Source organism: Camelina sativa, chromosome 5, assembly GCF_000633955.1.
Source record: "Camelina sativa cultivar DH55 chromosome 5, Cs, whole genome shotgun sequence".
In the NCBI taxonomy this organism is placed as follows: Eukaryota; Viridiplantae; Streptophyta; class Magnoliopsida; order Brassicales; family Brassicaceae; genus Camelina; species Camelina sativa.
This window is the reverse complement of record NC_025689.1, coordinates 9,253,932-9,272,076: the sequence shown is the minus strand read 5'-3', so window position 1 is coordinate 9,272,076 and position 18,145 is coordinate 9,253,932. Positions and strand designations below refer to the sequence as shown.

Sequence of the window (18,145 nt, the reverse complement as noted above, 5' to 3'; positions counted from 1 at the left end):
TTAACAACGTAAACCGGGAAATAATTGGAGTTGATTTTACGTCCCCGTGACTTAACCAAATTGTATGGTAAAGAGTTTATATATTATCTTCTTCGCTGCCTGCAACAAACAAAAACATTTTTATGTTAAAAATGGTGGTAAAATATACAATGAAGATGTCTCTTTTCGTCATTATGTTTTCCACTGTTACTATCACTGTTCATGGTTTCTCTACGACGCTTGAAGGTCCGTTCGAGCCCGAGACAGCTCCGCTCGACCCGAATCTTAACCCGGTTGCATTCGACTTGCCAGAATCAGACCCGAGTTTCTTACAACCCAATTCAGAGTTTCAGCCTGAACAAATCTCAGTCTCTCTCTCTTACAGCTTTGACTCCGTCTGGATTTCTTGGGTCACAGGTCTTTCTTTTTTTTGACTCTTCAACTTTTCTTCTTTCTTTATATTTGTTTCCCCGTAGATTTGGGTATCTACTAAAAAGTTCGAATCTTTATACTTTAAACGTTTCATTAAATAAGTTCATTATCCATAATAAAGGTGTAATCTTTCTGAGCTAAGATCTGGATCTAACTGATGTTTGGTCTTAACGGTTTCATCCTTTAGCTTCAATAAACTATTGGCTTTTTCTTTCTATTTCTGCATTTGGCAGAACTCTGAAGCAAGGTTGTTGTGAATTATTACTACAGGGGAATTCCAAATCGGAGAAGAAGGGTCTCTGCCTCTGGATCCTAACTCTGTGCAAAGCATAGTTCAGTACCGTGAATTCAATGTCGTTACTAGAAGCAGATACGCAACAGGTCATTCTATTGTTTATAACCAACAATATCCACCTGAGAATGGTCTCAAGAACTATACTTCAGGCATCATCCACCATGTTCAACTCACAAGTCTTAAACCAAGTACATTGTATCGATACCGATGCGGAGACCCGTCTGTATCAGCGATGAGCAAAGAGTATTACTTCAGGACAATGCCTAAGTCTACATCAGAGAATTACCCGCATAGAATCGTTGTGGCTGGGGATTTAGGTCTTACTTACAACACATCAACTACTTTGAGAAGTATCCTATCTAACCATCCTGATCTGGTGGTTTTGATTGGAGGATTCAGCTACGCTGATACTTATCTCACGAATAACACTAAACTAGATTGTAGTTCTTGTCAATGTGACCATAATGGGACCAGTACTTCTGATTGTGATTCTTGTTATTCTAGTGGAGAAACTTATCAGCCTCGCTGGGATTATTGGGGAAGGTAAAATGAAGATTCTTGATTTATAATGTGAATCCTTTGGTGGTTTTGAATTATTGGTGGGGTTTTGATGACAGGTACATGGAGCCACTCACGGCTAATGTTCCAACCATGATGGTAGCTGGAGATCACGAGATTGAGCTGCAGATCGATAATAATCTGACCTTCAGTGCATACAGTTCAAGATTCACATTCCCTTCAAATGAAAGCGGTTCTTTCTCACCGTTATACTATTCTTTCAACGCGGGAGGAGCTCATTTCATAGTGCTTAATTCATACACACCATATGATAATTCATGTAAAGTTTCTCCAGGTTTTGATTTTGCTTTCTTTTGGTTTATATTAAAATTGAGATGTGTTTCTAATTTTGCCTAGTGCCTGTTCTCCGACAGCTGATCAGTATGTTTGGCTTGAAAGTGACCTGAGAAACATAGATAGATCAGAAACTCCATGGGTTGTGGCAACTTGGAGTCTTCCATGGTACAGCACATTCAAAGGGCATTACAGAGAAGCTGAATCCATGAGGTTAGTTCTTGAAGACTTGCTCTATAGCTACCGAGTTGATATCATCTTCAATAGTCAGGTAAGGTGTTGTTCTGTGGGAGTGTTCATTTGCTTTTGGGGGAACATGTTCTTCTTTACACTAACTATCCCACAAAACCTGAATTAGGTTGATGCCTATGAGAGATCAAACAGAGTCTATAACTACGCTTTAGACCAATGTGGTCCGGTTTATATATCAACCGGTGCAGGAGGAGCTGGGAAGCTGGACATTGAGCATGTAGATGACCCAGGAAATTGTCCAGATCCTTCTCAGAACTACTCGTGTAGAGCCAGTGGCTTTAACTTCACGTTAGAGCCTATAAACGATGAGATTTGTCCGGTTAAGCAGCCAGACTATAGCGCATACAGAGAGAGCAGCTTCGGTTTCGGTATGCTAGAAGTAAGTTACTTATTAGATCTCTCTCTCTAGTCTTTATCGCTTGATGTTCAAGTAACCTACTGAGATTAGTTCCTTGGAGGCATAAGCGTACTTGAATCTATTGACTCCAAATCACAGTTTTTGCCTTTTTACACATGAACTCAGAACCGTTCTGTTATTTTCTCCGATTGAACCAGTTCCAGTGTGCCAACCGTTAATACTTACTTTTGGCATTTTGTAGGTGAAGAATGAGACGGATGCATTGTGGAGCTGGAACCGGAATCAAAACGAGTACTATCTCGCCGCAGACATTATATATATTGTACGTCAGCCTGACATTTGCCCGGTTTACAACTAAACCAACTAGTTAGATGATTTCTGTAACATTCTTTCAGTTAACTATGCAATCCTCATCTGTAACTCAACTTTGGTTAGAAGTTAGAACTAGCACGGATCTGTTCGTTCTGAACTTAGAATCAGTTTATAGCAGCAATTCGTTATTAAACACAATTCATGTAAGATTCGTTATCATTTTATAACGCAACTTTGTGTATGACTATTAAAAACAATATCTGAAAGCAAAAATACTTTAATAACTTTCCAAACAAGGCAAACTGTTATAGTCATACTTTAAACTTAGTTGTCAAAAGAGTCAATTCACCAGTACAAACTGTGAAGAACGTCAAACCTTATATCTTGTCCTCTTCACCTATATTATAGAAAGAAAATTCCCACCTCTGGGATTCTCATATACGTTCGTAAAATAAGATATAAGCTTCAGAACGGAGAACTTCTTCAAAAGAAACACGTCGAACCCAAGCATCGCTTGCGTGATACCATATTGATGAGTTAGGTTCTTTACTATTAGACTCCCTCCTCGTCTTGTCACCTCCTCTAATGTAAGCAATATAATGACCTCCTCTCATTGTCCCAAGATGCTCCACTAACCCGGCCAACCTATAAACCGGCTGGTCTTCTTCTGTCAACCTAAAGAGAGTAATAAAGGATAAGGCAGATTTTATGATTGTTCAGACCAAATGTGGCAAAACATTAAAGGAAGAGATTCTGCTTACTAAGTCTAGAGAAAATGGGCATTTACCTAGTATTATCCATATATTGGCTAAGATCGAGGTACTCTTTGAAGTCAACATGGCCACGTAACTTGCTTAGCCTGCCTCGAGCATCTTGGCTGAACCTTTTGAGATGTATAGTCAAGACAGGTGGTGCCTTGTTTACAAGTACCCTTTTAGTAGCAGCTCTTTTTACTATCACTTCCTCAGAATCTACTGCCCTGTCTTCCCAGTTTTCACATTCATAGCCATTGGCTGGTTGAGAACTTATGGTTTCTCCACCGAGGATAGGAGTTTCAGTAACATAAGAAGTAATTGGATCTTGCTTTGCATCTGAATCTCCCAGAACTCCATCATCTATAGCGTTTTTCTCTTTCTTGCAGTTTAGCAATTCTGTGACTCCGGCTTTACAGCTGTTTTCGACATCTATGCATTCATCAATAGCTTCATTTTCATCCACCCATCCATTGCTCAATCCTAGTTTAGTTTCTCTTTTTTCTCTCAACCGCTGGAGTTTTAGGTTCTTCGAACAATTCTCACAATGCCAAGCATTTTCTTCTGACAAAATCTCAGGCTTGGTGAACTGAGCCAAACACCCATCTACAGACACTGGTGAATCATCTACAACTTCAGGATCAGAGTCGCTGCTAACAGCCATAAAACCAACTTCAGAAACTTTAGCTTTAGATGGCGGGCCAAACACAGGTCTTTCAGATATCTCAGGTCCATAATCTCTGTCTTGTTGTTTATGGTCACAGCTCATGAATGATGAATAAGCTTCACCTTCACCTGGCCTAACTGTTTTCTCATTACTGCTCATAGCCATAAAACCAGCTTCAGATTGTGATTTCGGTCGGTCAAAAGCTCTTTCAGATATCTCAAGCTCGTCAAGAAAACTGCGAAATTGAAAATTATCTATGTCTCGTTCATGGTCACCATTCACGTATGGCGAGGAACCTTCACCCTCACTTGCTTGAACTTTTTTATCATTACTGCTGACAGCCACAAAACCAGCTTCAGAAACTTCAGCTTTAGATGGCAGTCTGAAAACAGGTCCTTCAGGTATCTCAGGCTCGTCAAAAAAACTGCTAAAGTCAACATAATCTATTTTTGGTTCATGATCACTGCTCACGTTTGACGAGGAACCTTCAACCTCACTTGCTTGAACTGTTTCATTATTACAGGAGATGCTAGTCTCATCGATTTGTACATGGTGGCCGCTCACATATGATGAAGCCCCACCTTTACCTTCTCCAACTGTGTTATCATCACAGGATATGTCATCTTTATAAGGCAAGTACAGAATCTGAGAATCTGCAACCAGCAATGGAAGCTCTTCATCAGCCAACAGAGCCTCAATCTCTGAGAGAATCTCACTTTCATCTGTGTCTTCATCAGACTGTGTATCTTCTTCATCTTGTACAGTTTCTGGTTTTACAATTCCATCATTATCATGTATCAGCAGCGTTTCTGTACTACCTACCAAAGTATGATTAACTCCTCTAGCCTCAGTTGATGGGGCGGTATCACTAATATCACCTTGTTCGGTATCTAGTCCAAAAATATCCTCCCAAAAACTATCATGTTCTTCTGAATCTTTGCTGACTCCCTCGTTATTATGAACCTTTTGTTCCGGAGAAAGGGTTTGTTGCTTTTCAGGAGGAGACTCCTTGGACGGAATAGGTAAGGAGAGATCCATAAAGGGTTCAAATACTTTTGAGGAATGCCCACATTCCATACAAGAGACAGTGCTCGAAATTTCACCTCCAAATATAGAATCTATGAGAGTAGGTTTCTGATGTGCAAAACTGTCATCATCATTATCATAATCACTAAGCTTTTGCCTCATGCTTGATTCTTCAAAGCTCAAACCGTCTAACAAATACCTTAGCAACTCGTGACTGTCATGCTGCTGATATCCCTTAAATTGGGGAGCCTGATAACAAACAGAAAAGAATAAGCGTCTTGGATTTATTGCACTCCTGAAAAAGCCTACCTCTGATTCTGTGTCTTCAAATAATTTTTTCAAGGAGGAAACGAGAGGCCCTCCACCAAACATATCTTCTTTCAAGAAGTGCTCACGTAACTGATCCAAAGAGAGAAGGTTCTGCATTACAGAGTTAAAGAAACATGTGTTCCCAAGGTTAACTAAACCTCTTACAGCATATCCATCTCTTGCTTCTCGTATACGACCAGTGAACCAACCACTTCCTGACCATAAATTTTCAGTTTCAACTCTAGCGGATGACGTGTTTGAAGATAGTTCTCTTGCTTCTCGTATACGACCAGTGAACCAACCACTTCCTGACCATAAATTTTCAGTTTCAACTCTAGCTGAGAACGTGTTTGAAGATAGTTCTCTAATCAATTCCACAACTTCCAGCAACAAATCTTTCTTCTCACCATTCTCTTCTTTCTCAAAAGAGACAAGTGATTGGCATGGGAAACACCATCTTAACTGAGGATTTTCACACTGAATCACCAAACGGTGACCCGTCAAGTTGAAGTGCCGCACAACATGACTATGAGATCCAGTCGGCAAACCAACATCTCCACAGACGTAATCGCCACATTCCAAGCAAAGCCAAATAGCCTTTCTAGCAGAAAAACAAAACCTGTTGTTTCTACTCATGCTCCACTTACTTCCTCCTCCCTTCACGTGCACTCCTTCGTTGCATTCTCCACACTTGATTTGTCCAGAGGATTCAATCGTTTTCAACAGCTTATCCACATTAACATATCTATCAAAATGGACACAAGATCTTTTTTCCGCCATTGTCCCAACAACCTCCTCAGTTATCTCCACGCTTTGCTTAGTTACCTTCTCGGCGAAGAAGGTTGCAGGCCGTCTAAAATTTGGAGGCTTTTGACCCTTCCTTGACTTCAATGCCACCATATATCAAAAACTGCGTAAAGACCACTATATACAGAACCATGTTAGCTTCCTCCATATAAATCAAATCACAGCTTAGCAAATAAACAATGAAGAAGCATTAAATGAAGCCAAACAGAGAGATAAACAGATAAAACAAAAAAAAAGAAAAAAATATACACCAAAGCATATATATATATATAGTAGTAGAAAACGAGAAAACTAACAGGATCAAACACAACAAAATAAGCAAAAACAAGCCAAGTCTCTACACTTAGGAAAATCAAACAAACACAAGTAAATCACAGGATTCTTATACACATTACAAAAAGGTTCGAAATTTTTACGAAGTATACACAAAAATTTGCTTCGCATGTCAAAACTATCTCACAAAGACCTCAAAATCCACAGTTTTTAAAATCTTCTTTCATGGGTTTAAACAACTAAAAACAAGTTGAGATTTTTATTAATCTAAGACAAATCGAAACACTAAAGACTTGTAGTCAAGTAGACATTAAACGCAAAAACAGATGCTTTTTGAAACAAGGCTAACGCTATTCCAAAGCAAAAAAAAAAAAAAAAAACANTAGATACCCTTAAACCCACAACCACAAAGTAGAAGATTCAAAGAGGTTTCAGGGGGAGAATAAGGACGGAAAACGAAACAGCGATGTACAAGAGATTAAAGAAACTAACCTAATTTAGGGATTTGTAAAAGAGTAAGCTCAAAAGGGTTTGTAACAAGTTCGTTTTTTTTTTCTTTTGGCCAACTGACTTAGCCAAGGGGACAGAGTCGAGGGAGTATATTTATATTCCGAATCTTACTCGGACAATGAGAGAGGGAGACGAAGCGAGCCCCACCAATATTCACAAGGGGATAGGGACAACTGGACAAGAACTAACCAAAATAATAATAATTATCTTTGAATAAAAAAAAATTGTTATTATGAGATGTAATTATTAGTTTATAACATTAATACATATATTGATGCTGGAGAAAAAATAAACTAATATTTACTATAAAAAAAAAAGGAAATCAAATATACTTTATAAAAACTATAAGGAAAAGAATCTATATATACATATAAAGTTGTAAGAAGATGAGAATATTTACATATATATATATATTAAAATCAATCTTCAAAAATTTAATACCAAGAATGATGAACATTTAAGGGTGAAGTTATCAGATTACTAAATTTACTATGTGGTAGAGGGTTATATATTCACAATGCAAGAGTAAAATCATAAATAAGTGGAATGTGATTTAGGGGAATAAGATTTTTTTTGTTTTCGGTCAACAAGCAATAGCACTATATAAGATAGAATTATTGCGTCGTTTTTCAAATAAACTTTTTTTTTTGTTAAAGAAATTTAAGCTTAATCATTTTTCAAATAAACTTCCATCGCTCATTTCATATACTCTAAATTTAAATGACAAAATTATTGGAACATGGAAAGATTAAAAACCTAACTTTGACATTTTTGTTGTTAATTTGTGTCATCATTTTGTTGTTATTGTTTTAAAACAAATATCTAATATATGTACAGTTTAAAATAACAACAATAATTGCAATTGTAAAAACAAAAATTCTCGTTGGAACTGCATAACTAAGGAACCCGCCAGAACAAATAACCATATTTAGCAAACCCCATCAACTATTTATATAAAGCACCAATTCCGAATTCTAAAGGGAATTGATACATAATAAAAACTAAGTGAAACCCATTTAATTAGTTTACTTTGTTCTTTTTTATAAAATACATAGCCATGTTGAAGAAAATATCGGTTTTATACCTTCTTTTACTAATTATTTTTTCTTTTGAGGCGGCCACAATCAAAATGGAGATAGTTATATCATATGATGCTATGCGTGTAAATCATGCATGGGGATGTTCTCCAAAACATCCTCAGTTTTGCCAGAAAACTAAGGTAAATCCATATACGATACCAATCACAAAGAATAGTGAAGCTTTACAGGGTTGAACTTTTTGTGAGATATAAATACACCGATTTGGGGTAATATATATATACAAAAGATCTGAAAAACAAATCGTATTACGGAGAAGAAAAAGGCGGAAAAGATGTATTAAGATATCTTTATTGTATTTTATTTTCATATATACATATATTACTTCTATTTATTCTATAAATTGCAATTTATATGATAAGAGAAGTGTAACCTTTCCACCAAAAAAAAAAATAAGAAAAGTGTGATCTGATTCTTGACACGAGTCACACGATCAAGAATCTATATTTATATGGTTATATATATACGCAAAAATTATACTGTGTGATTTTATAGTTATGTTTTTTTGTTAATTAAGAACATGTATTATACGGGTTTAAAGTTTAAATGTTAAAATATCATCGAAATTAACACAAACTACTACTTAAGTTATATGTTATGAAGTTATTATAATCCTAATATTGTTGGTACTGAAATAGAAAATACCGTTTGTATGTGTAATTTTTATTTTAAATGAACTTTATGTTTTGAATAAATTGAGCGTGTTAGTTACATTGCTGCTGCATCTCCTTCCGGCGGCCAAAATTCAATGTCAATGTGGTCAAACAAATGTGAAATTTGTCGCTGTCGTTACTTTTACAGAGATTGCCGGTGTATCATGTGTCGCCATGAAAAACTGGCGATAGTTAAAACTGCCGCTACAACTTGTTTTAACAAAAATGGCGACTCATTTCAAGGATTTAAACTCCGACAATTTTTATTTTTTTATTCACAAGATATGGTTGCTGCTGCAACTTAACGAACATATTCATTATCATTACAGTTAAAATAAAATTATATAAAGAATGAAGAAATCATAAGTACCATACTATTAGAGTATTAGACATTTTTGTTTAAAATATTTGTAGATTAGGAATTTCGGTTTAGAATGTTTGGTAGAAGTTAACAAAAGGCATATCAAATCAAATCGCATATATATATATATATATATATATATATATATGTGTGTGTGGTTATAGAATCACCCATAGATAAAACCATTAGATGTCAAGACTTGTTCAATATCATATCTTCAAATCTGCCCATACATGAAATTTGAAAACCAGATAATACAGAAATGAACATCTTCTCTGTTTATAATATTTAACTTTTTTTTATATGTTTAAAAGATATAAATAAGCTACATGTAAACTAGTCAAAGGAAGCGAACACTAATTAATAATGACTGGCTTGAAGGAAGTGAGATTCATTGATTTCAGCGACGGCTTCTCCAGTACTACTGCCACAAAATTTTTGGTCAATTTGCTGCCATTAGCCTCCAGCAGAAACCGATAATTCACACCAGAGACTACCTGTGACTCGCCCTGAACAACTTTCACGAACGTCAATCTCGATTTGGTCAGTTTGTCGAACTCGGAGACCGCAAATTGGCCTATCTCTACAATGTGAGGATCCTGAACGTCTTTGATGGGAGTCCAGCTGCCAAGCGCCACCACCACAATTACGTGAAGAGGGAGCAGGACGAGAGAGAGGATAAGAAGGAAGATTACCTTATTCATATTGTTGTGTAAGAAACTGTGAGAGCTTTTTTTTTTGCTAAATAAACTGTGAGAGGCTGAGAGCTTTTGAGGGGCTTTTATAGTAGAGTGACTTCCAGATTTCTTGCAAGTTATTGAATTGAAACCTTGAATAACATAAGTGAGGCAAGTTATTTAATTGAAACCTTGAATAACATTTATGGAAAATGTATTCAAAGAAATTTATTTGAATAACAAACAGTTTTCTATCACAAATTTAAAAAATAGAAAACAATATGGGGAAATTGGAAATAAAGGATAAATAATTGAATTATTGTACATCTATACATTCTATATTTATGTTTGATCATATATGCTTTAATATCATTTAAACCCCATTATATCCTCATATTTTTAAAAATCTTGGGCAACTATAAATAAATAAATAAATTCATTTATTTCGAAAAACATTTTGGAAAATATATAGAGCCAAAAAATATACATTTTAGTAAAACCTCTATAAATTAATAATGTTGGGATCATTGGTATTTTTAAAATTTATAGTAATATTAATTTATCTTTTTTTTGTTCAAAAAATATTAATTTATAAAAGTATTTTGTAATTGTTAAAACTCTGAAATATATGGAATAAAAAATATTTCTAAACCATAAGATTAGTGTTTGTCTGTTCTAAATTTTTTAGTTTTGGAACTGAAATTTTAATATTTAGAAAAAATTATTGACCAAAAATTACAAATACAATAGATAAATTCACTTATTTACATGATTTAGTGACTTCAATTGTCGTATTTTAACAAGAGGAAATTGGAAATAAATGATAAATAATTGAGTTATTGTCCATTTATGCATTCTATAACTATATGTTAACTATTCCTAAATTAACCTTTGCAATTGATTTAGCCAATTTTTTCAAAGAAAAATTAGACATTCTGATAGGAAATTGATGAAGAAGACATTAAAATCCTTATAACATCGAAAATATGTCTTTTTTGTTGCCGTTTTTAATGGATAAAATATGATCTGTAAAGTTTAGAATACACATTCTAAATTTAGAATGTGTATTCTATACGTTGTACATGTTCTAAAAAATTTAGATAAAGTCTTCTACACACTTTACATGTTCTATGAAATTTAGAAATTATTTATGTTCTACAGATATTAGAATACAGATATTAGAATACATATTCTATAGTTTGCTCTTTATCTATAACAAAATTAGAATATGTTTTCTAACATTTACTCATGTTCTAAAATGGTTAGAAAGCATTTTCTTTAATTTTTCTATATATTCTACTAAAACAAAAAAGAGAAACAAATTCTATGTAATTTAAAATTATATAACAGTTATGAGAGAAGAATAGAAAACAAATATATTTAAGAATAATATAAAAAAATATTTGATTTAAACTTATTTAAGAGGATAGAACAATTATATGAAAACTCATGTTTTGTAAGCAAGAGAATCAAAAAAAATTGTTTTATTTTTTCCAAACTATAATATTGTAGTATACTCTATAACATGTCATAAAAATAACCAAAATTTTCTTTAAGATTTCAAATTCTAAAAAAAATCATTTTGAAAGTCTTATAGATTGTTAAAATACGACAATTGAAGTCACTAAATCATGTAAATAAGTGAATTTATCTATTGTATTTGTAATTTTGGTCAATAATTTTTTTCTAAATATTAAAATTTCAGTTCCAAAACTAAAAAATTTAGAACAGACAATCACTAATCTTATGGTTTAGAAATTTTTTTTAATCCATATATTTCAGAATTTCAACAATTACAAAATACTTTATAAATTAATATTTTTTGAACAAAAAAAAAGATAAATTAATATTACTATAAATTTTAAAAATACCAATGATCCCAACATTATTAATTTATAGAGGTTTTACTAAAATGTATATTTTTTGGCTCTATATATTTTCCAAAATGTTTTTCGAAATAAATAAATTTTTTTATTTATTTATAGTTGCCCAAGATTTTTAAAAATATGAGGATATAATGGGGTTTAAATGATATTAAAGCATATATGACCAAACATAAATATAGAATGCATAGATGGACAATAATTCAATTATTTATCCTTTATTTCCAATATTCCCTTTTAACAATCTATAAGACTTTCAAAATGAATTTTTTTAGAATTTGAAATCTTAAAGAAAATTTTGGTTATTTTTTTCGGATAACTGTTAATTATATTATAAAAGGAACTTGAGGTTTACACAAGTTTATATATATAACGACAGCCCAAAAAAAATTAAAAAGCTGAACGTTATAGGAGACAAACGGCTTCAGGAACTAAAAATTAGATTACATATCCGAGAATTAGAAGTTAATATAGATGGACAAGCCATTTGCGAAGGAGCCCTTTTCCTTGTTTGCTGTGTTGATGAGCTAGCAGAATGTCCCTGATTGTTCTGTCAAGAACTCGGAACAGAGAATCAGGGGTAGAGAGAATACCACCGTGAGTGCGAGTGTTGCGTTCCTTCCAGATGAGATAGATAGTGGCCTGGGTGACCAGTTTCTTTAGAGTGGACGACAACCTAACTGTAGTACCGATAAGCCAGCTGATGAGTTTGCCAGGAGGAGAAGATGAGGTTTGGTTGACCAAGTCGCGTGAGAACAAGTCCCCAGAATTGGAGAGAGTAGTCGCAATGCAGAAACATATGCTCCCTGTTCTCTATTACTTTAGAGCATAAAACACAGGCAGCGTCTAAATTGATTCCCCAACTGAGAAGTCTCGACTGCACTGGGAGTCTATCACGATTCGCAACCCAGTACGTGAAGGAGTGCTTTGGAATAGATCTCTTAAACCAGATTGCCTTTCTCCATTCCTTGATCCCCGATGAGGGTATCACAGCTTCCCAGGTTGTCTTAGTGCTAAAGACCTCTTTTCGCTGCCCTTCAGGTCCCCAGAAATAACAATCAACACCTGCAGATTCATGGGGGGGATCCACCATGAGGAGAGCGTTACGGATTGATAAGAGTAGAGCATTTCTGGTCCTGTGGGATAGAAGTCTTCAACCTTGAGGACCAGTTCCTTGAGCAACAGTCGCTTCCCATGGGATACCCATTAGTCTCGGTCCATCACTGCCAATGACATCAATAAGAGGTCCCAGACAAGACCAGTTATCAAACCAGTAGCTCGTAGTGTTCCCATCACCAATATTACAACCCAATAAAGGTTTGACCATCGGCTTCAAGGCATTGAGAGATTTCCACATCCAAGAAGCCCGTGAATTAACTTTAACCGTCCAGAAGTTGTTGCTTTTTAGCATGTGCTTCTTCATCCATGCAACCCAGATAGAACCGCTATTCTGAAACAAAAGCCAAACCAGTTTCAAGTTAAGCGCTTTGTTCCAAACAGAGAAATTTCTGAGACCAAGCCCTCCTTCTTTTTTAGGAAGGCAGATATCTTTCCAGAAGACTTTTGCTGTGGCCCGTTTTTCCATGTTTCCAGACCAGAGGAACGAGTTGCACATGGATTCAATAGATCAAAGACAACCTTTAGGAAGAGCAAAAGCAGAAGACCAGAAATTAACAGAACTGTAAATCACTGTTGAGATAAGTTGAAGCCTGCCCGCAAAAGAGAGCACTTTAGTGGACCAAGAGGAGAATCTAGCCTTGATGTTGTTCAGAAGAGGTGAATAATCAGCTTTCCTAGGTTTGCGATGAAGAAGAGGCAGCCCAAGATACCTCACAGGGAAGGCTTCAATGTGGAAGCCTGAGAGTGCTAGATGGTCCTGATCTTCTGGAGAGATTCTTGCTACAAAGAGCGTAGATTTGTCCCGGTTCATGCTCAGACCTGAGAGAGACTTGAATTCATCCAATAAGCAAGCAATCTCTTGAAGAGAGTTGTTTCCTCCATCAAAGAACACCATGAGATCATCAGCGAAAGCAAGATGAGAGACGATGGGGTCCCTGCCCAGGGGATGATACCCAATTCGTCCCGAAGCAAAGCGCTGACTGATGAGGTTGGAGAGAGCTTCCATGGCTATAACAAACAGGGTGGGAGAGAGAGGGTCCCCCTGCCTCAGTCCTCTTCCACCTTTGAAATAACCGCATAACTCTCCATTGATGTTGACCGAGAAGGAGGTGGTGGTGACACACTATTCCACCCATTTTATGAATTTAGGGGGAAACTGAGCAATCTCGAGAATCTTTAAGATGAAATCCCAATGGACACAATCAAAAGCCTTCCTCAGGTCTACCTTCAACAGAGCACGTGGTGAAACATTACTCCTACCAAAACCTTGGACCATCTCAGAAGGTAACTGAACATTCTCAACGAGAAGTCAGCCTTTGATAAAAGCTGACTGAGAATTGGAGATCATCATGGGAAGAATATCTTCCATTCGACGAGCTAAGATCTTGGAAATCACCTTGTAGATGACGTTGCAGCACGAGATGGGTCTAAAGTTAGTCACCCTGTCTGCACCTATTTCCTTAGGAATCAGGATCAGCGCCATCGCATTAATTTGCTTGAGCAGGTTACCATGACAAAAGAACTCTTGGACTGCTGCAGTAAGGTCAGCCCCAATGATATCCCAAGAGGCTCTGTAGAATTCACCCGTGAAACCATCCGGACCAGGAGTCTTGTTGGCAGGCATGGAGAAAAATTCTCTCTTTATCTCAGAGTCAGGGATTTCAGCAGTTAGAAGATCATGAAGATTTTCTGTCAGTCTGAAAGGCATAAGCTCCCTTGTTCGATCAATCTCATCAGAGGTGAGAGTTGCAGGGTGCCCTCCAATCAGGTCTTGGTAATAGGACACACAATGGAGTTTCACTTCTTCAGGACTGGAAAGTTGCTCTCCTTGCTGATCAATCAGATAGTGAATCTGATTCATTGCTCTGCGGGTTGCCATCAACCTGTGGAAGAAAGCAGTGTTAAGGTCACCACACTCAAACCATTTGATTCGGGCTCTCTAGTAAATAAACTTCTCTTCCGCGATCGCAAGAGTCATCCACTTCTTATATGCCAGTTTCTCTTGAGTTGCAGAAACCGGAGAGGGATTGTTCAACAAAAGGGACTGGCATAGATGAAGATTTTCCTGAGCTTCTCTCGTGCGAGTCTCTGAGCCTGAGAAATGTTCCTTGTTTAGAACCCGAATAACTCCTTTTAGACCTTTGAGCTGTTTCATCAATGAGTACTGAGCTGTTCCATGAGGATCCGTATCATGCCAGTAATGCAACAGCCTCGGAAGGAATTCTTCATGGTGGAGAAGAAAATGCGAGATCATAAAGTGTCTTCGACCCTGTTGTCTTCTTCCAAGATCAATGATGGAAGGACTATGATCCGAAAAATCAGGCTCCGGGAACTGAGAGTAGGAGAATGGATACTTGATCCTCCACTCATCATTTGCAAGAACCTTATCCAGTTTTTTTGCGATCGGATTGGTCTCTTGCTTATTCCACCAGGTGAACTGATTCCCTCTAATGGTGAGATCCTGAAGATTCGCATAATCAAGACATTCTCGGAACTCCTCCATTCCTTTTTTAATTCTGGTACCTCCCAAAGAGTGCTCTGCAGGATTCAAGGTTTGATTAAAATCTCCAAGAAGAACCCATGGTCTTGAATTGACTGAGTGATCACGGGACAAAGCACATATCTCCTCCCATAGTTCCAGACGCCCCATTCGATGGTTAACAGCATAAACAAATGAGACCACAAACTCACTATCCTCACCAGGAAGTTGGACAACACAAGTCATCATCTGCTTAGACTTAGAGTGGATAACTAACTTCACTGATTGATGCTAAACAATCCAGATTCTACCTAACTCAGCAAACTCATAATTTGCTTCAAAATTCCAATCCGCAAAAGTAGACTTCACATATTTATGAGATTTGTGTTGCCTGACACGAGTCTCAATTAGACTACCAAAATCGGCTTATATTGCCGTAGCCATTTCCTGAAGCTTCTCCTCTTTACACTATGATTAAAACCTCTAACGTTCCAACAAAAAGTATTGACTGTTACCATTAATGAGATGATTTGGTTGGTGGCCCCTTTCCATTGGAAGCCCGCGCATAGCACCTCTCTTTTTCCTTTTCCTTCTTAGACAGAACCTTCATAAACTTCTCATTGTCGTCTGGGTTATCATCTTCTTCGGATGGAGAGTCTGAAGAAGAGGATTCCTCTGGAGAGGCGAATTCTGAAGAGGAGGAAGACGAGGGTGGAGTACGCCTAGAAGCGGTTTTCTTCGTACCCGACTTGAGAGGTTTGGGGACAGAAGTAAGGCCAATGTCGATTTCAAGGTTACCGTCCTTTTGAATAGGGACAGAGGGGTCATTAGGAGGGTTCTCCACTCCCCCGGAGCGACGTTTTGCTTGTTCCTTGTGCCTCCTTGAAGGGTTCTTTCTTTGGCGAGCAATAGAATCTTCTGCTGTAGCTTTCCCTTCTTGCCTTCCCCGAGTACAAGCTTCCTTTGAGTGGGAAGTTGAATTGCAGAAGCTGCAAAGGTTGGTGCGGTGGGACAACGCTTAATGGAGTGACCAACGCCTTTGCAGAAATCGCATATTGGTGGGAGCCACGGACTGGAGACATCGATCCTGAATGTTTCTCCTGTTTCAAATTGGGCATTGACCGCTTCTGGTAGAGGCTTGGTGATATTGACTATCGTGAACACCTTTGCGACTTCCAAATCCGTAAGATTGATTGTAGATGGATGGTAGATGACAGGATAACCAACCAAACCTACTATGTGTTCCAACGCTTCCTGGGAGAAGAATTGGGGTGGAACTCCGCGGAATTCAAGTCAGACCGGAGCTTCAGTAAGTTCTGGCATCACCGGGGTAAGACCTGGTTCCCAATCCGCTACGAACATAGATTGGCCTTCAATGTGCCACACTCGTTGAGCAAGTACCCTTCTGCGAGTTTCCTCACATGGAATTCTTATGAGCACCGACTTTGGTCCTTGCTTGGAAATGGTGATGTCTCTTCGTTTCCGACTCCATATTCCATTCAGAATAGCATAGAGGGCTCATTTGGAGGGGAGATTACCGTGGAACTGGCCTATAATGAATTCTTTCCACCGGTTTTGGTTTCGCTGAACCACCACATTAGGAATTTTGACACACAACTCACCAGAATCTAGGGTAATTGGGGTACCCTTCTTCTCCATTTTGCCAGAAGGTCCAACAAGCATTTCCTTCCAGTTTGCCAGAGCAGAAGGTTGAGAAGAAGTGTCGGTCGAGGAAACTTCCGGAGGATTTTGGATCTGGGTTCTGGAGTCGCACAAAGCAACCGGAATTGCAGATCTCACCGAGCGAGGACCAACCTTAATGGGGTCCTGAGGAGCAGAAGGAGGATGATGTGACCCGCGGACGCGGCTATGGATTGATGGAGGAGTGTATCTTCGGTCAAGTCAGAATCGGTGGGACTTTCCTCGGCCAAGCATCAAGGGTTCGAATCCAGAGAGGATTCAAACGACAGAAACGAGAGTTGAGGAGGTTCCAACGAACGGTTTGTGAAGACGGTCGTGAAGCCTTCTCAGAACGTACGGACGCGGCTGAGCGGATACGGCTAATGGCAGGACTCGGTGGGAAACGGAGGTGGAAACGACGCGAGATGGTACTGGGAAGTCTCGAGGGCTGATGGTAAAGAACTCGAGGCTGGCGAAGTGGAATCGATGATAGACTCGAGAGCTAGCGGAAGAGAACTCGAGGTTGGGACGGTGGGACGAAAGAGATGGGCGATGGACTAGAGGTGGTTTGATGCGACGACACAAGAGGGTTGGCTCTCCTCTTGATACGGTCAACTAAGAGATTACAAACCCGGTTTGTGAATCTCTTAGGGTTTCTCAAGTGCCAAGTCCCGGACTTAGGCTAAGGAGAGAGGTGAGACAAGAACAAAGAATCTCTCTTTGTGAAAATTTCTATTTCTTTCAAGTCTGATTTTTACAATGAGGGTTGATGCCTTTATATAGTGAGGCTTACATAAGGAGACTCTAAAACCCTAGAGACGTGGCCATGATCTAAACCATACACATGGCCAAAAAGCAAAAGCAAAGATAAAGCAAAGCAAAGACCAATCTAACGGTCATAGAGGGATCTAGAAGAAATTCAAAAGAAAAGAAGGGAAGGGGATAGGGTGGCCACGTCATTGGCTGAACGTGGATAGGATCTTCACTTCCTTGGCTCCCAAGCATGTCAATAAGTGTTTCCAAGTCATGAACCAAGTGGGAATGAAGTGGAAATGCACTAGAGTCGCTGCCTCGTTAAAACCTCTTCAGTAAACCCATTGGGACAAACCCGAAGTAGGAAAAAGAGTACAGCTCCTTCTAATGGCTTAGGGATGTCTTCACACTGGGGTGATGGTGAAGACACTCAATTCAAGCTTCCCAAAGCTGGTCGCGGCTCAATGTGCCTAAGTGGTGATGCTATCCTCGGGTCTTTTGTGTGTAGGTTGAAGCTCGGCCTTGAAATACTCAAGAGGTGAAATGTTTTGCTCCTCCAAGTTGATTCTTCGTTTGGTCGCTTTGCTGGAGCTCCCTTGGTCGCGTTGAGGCTCCTGGG

The 18,145-nt window shown here is 38.0% G+C and overlaps 3 protein-coding genes across 3 annotated transcripts; 2 read left to right on the top strand and 1 right to left on the bottom strand.

Annotated features, from left to right (window-relative positions):
* LOC104786302 (purple acid phosphatase 13-like) lies at positions 123–2,741 on the top strand. The gene is made up of 6 exons (XM_010511666.2): positions 123–396; positions 682–1,249; positions 1,324–1,544; positions 1,639–1,829; positions 1,917–2,189; positions 2,410–2,741. Exons 1-6 carry the CDS (start codon positions 123–125, stop codon positions 2,524–2,526), a joined length of 1,644 nt encoding a protein of 547 aa, XP_010509968.2. The 3' UTR covers positions 2,527–2,741.
* On the bottom strand, positions 2,915–6,134 carry LOC104789051 (ubiquitin carboxyl-terminal hydrolase 1-like). The gene is made up of 3 exons (XM_010514804.1): positions 5,537–6,134; positions 3,268–5,419; positions 2,915–3,155 (listed from the first exon to the last, which is right to left on the bottom strand). Exons 1-3 carry the CDS (start codon positions 6,132–6,134, stop codon positions 2,915–2,917), a joined length of 2,991 nt encoding a protein of 996 aa, XP_010513106.1.
* On the top strand, positions 7,654–8,097 carry LOC109132828 (protein RALF-like 9). Its single transcript, XM_019245247.1, has 2 exons — positions 7,654–7,660; positions 7,880–8,097. The coding sequence occupies exons 1-2, from the start codon at positions 7,654–7,656 to the stop codon at positions 8,095–8,097; spliced, it is 225 nt and encodes a 74-aa protein (XP_019100792.1).

Excerpts from the sequence above, each read along its gene's own strand:
- LOC104786302 (XM_010511666.2), top strand. The coding sequence starts at position 123 with ATGTTAAAAATGGTGGTAAAATATACAATGAAGATGTCTCTTTTCGTC. Across the intron at positions 1,250-1,323 it reads CGCTGGGATTATTGGGGAAG|GTACATGGAGCCACTCACGG; the intron begins GTAAAATGAAGA and ends TTTTGATGACAG. Across the intron at positions 2,190-2,409 it reads TCGGTTTCGGTATGCTAGAA|GTGAAGAATGAGACGGATGC; the intron begins GTAAGTTACTTA and ends GGCATTTTGTAG.
- LOC104789051 (XM_010514804.1), bottom strand. The coding sequence starts at position 6,134 with ATGGTGGCATTGAAGTCAAGGAAGGGTCAAAAGCCTCCAAATTTTAGA. Across the intron at positions 5,420-5,536 it reads AAATTTATGGTCAGGAAGTG|AAGCAAGAGATGGATATGCT; the intron begins GTTGGTTCACTG and ends GTCGTATACGAG. Across the intron at positions 3,156-3,267 it reads CAATATATGGATAATACTAG|GTTGACAGAAGAAGACCAGC; the intron begins GTAAATGCCCAT and ends TACTCTCTTTAG.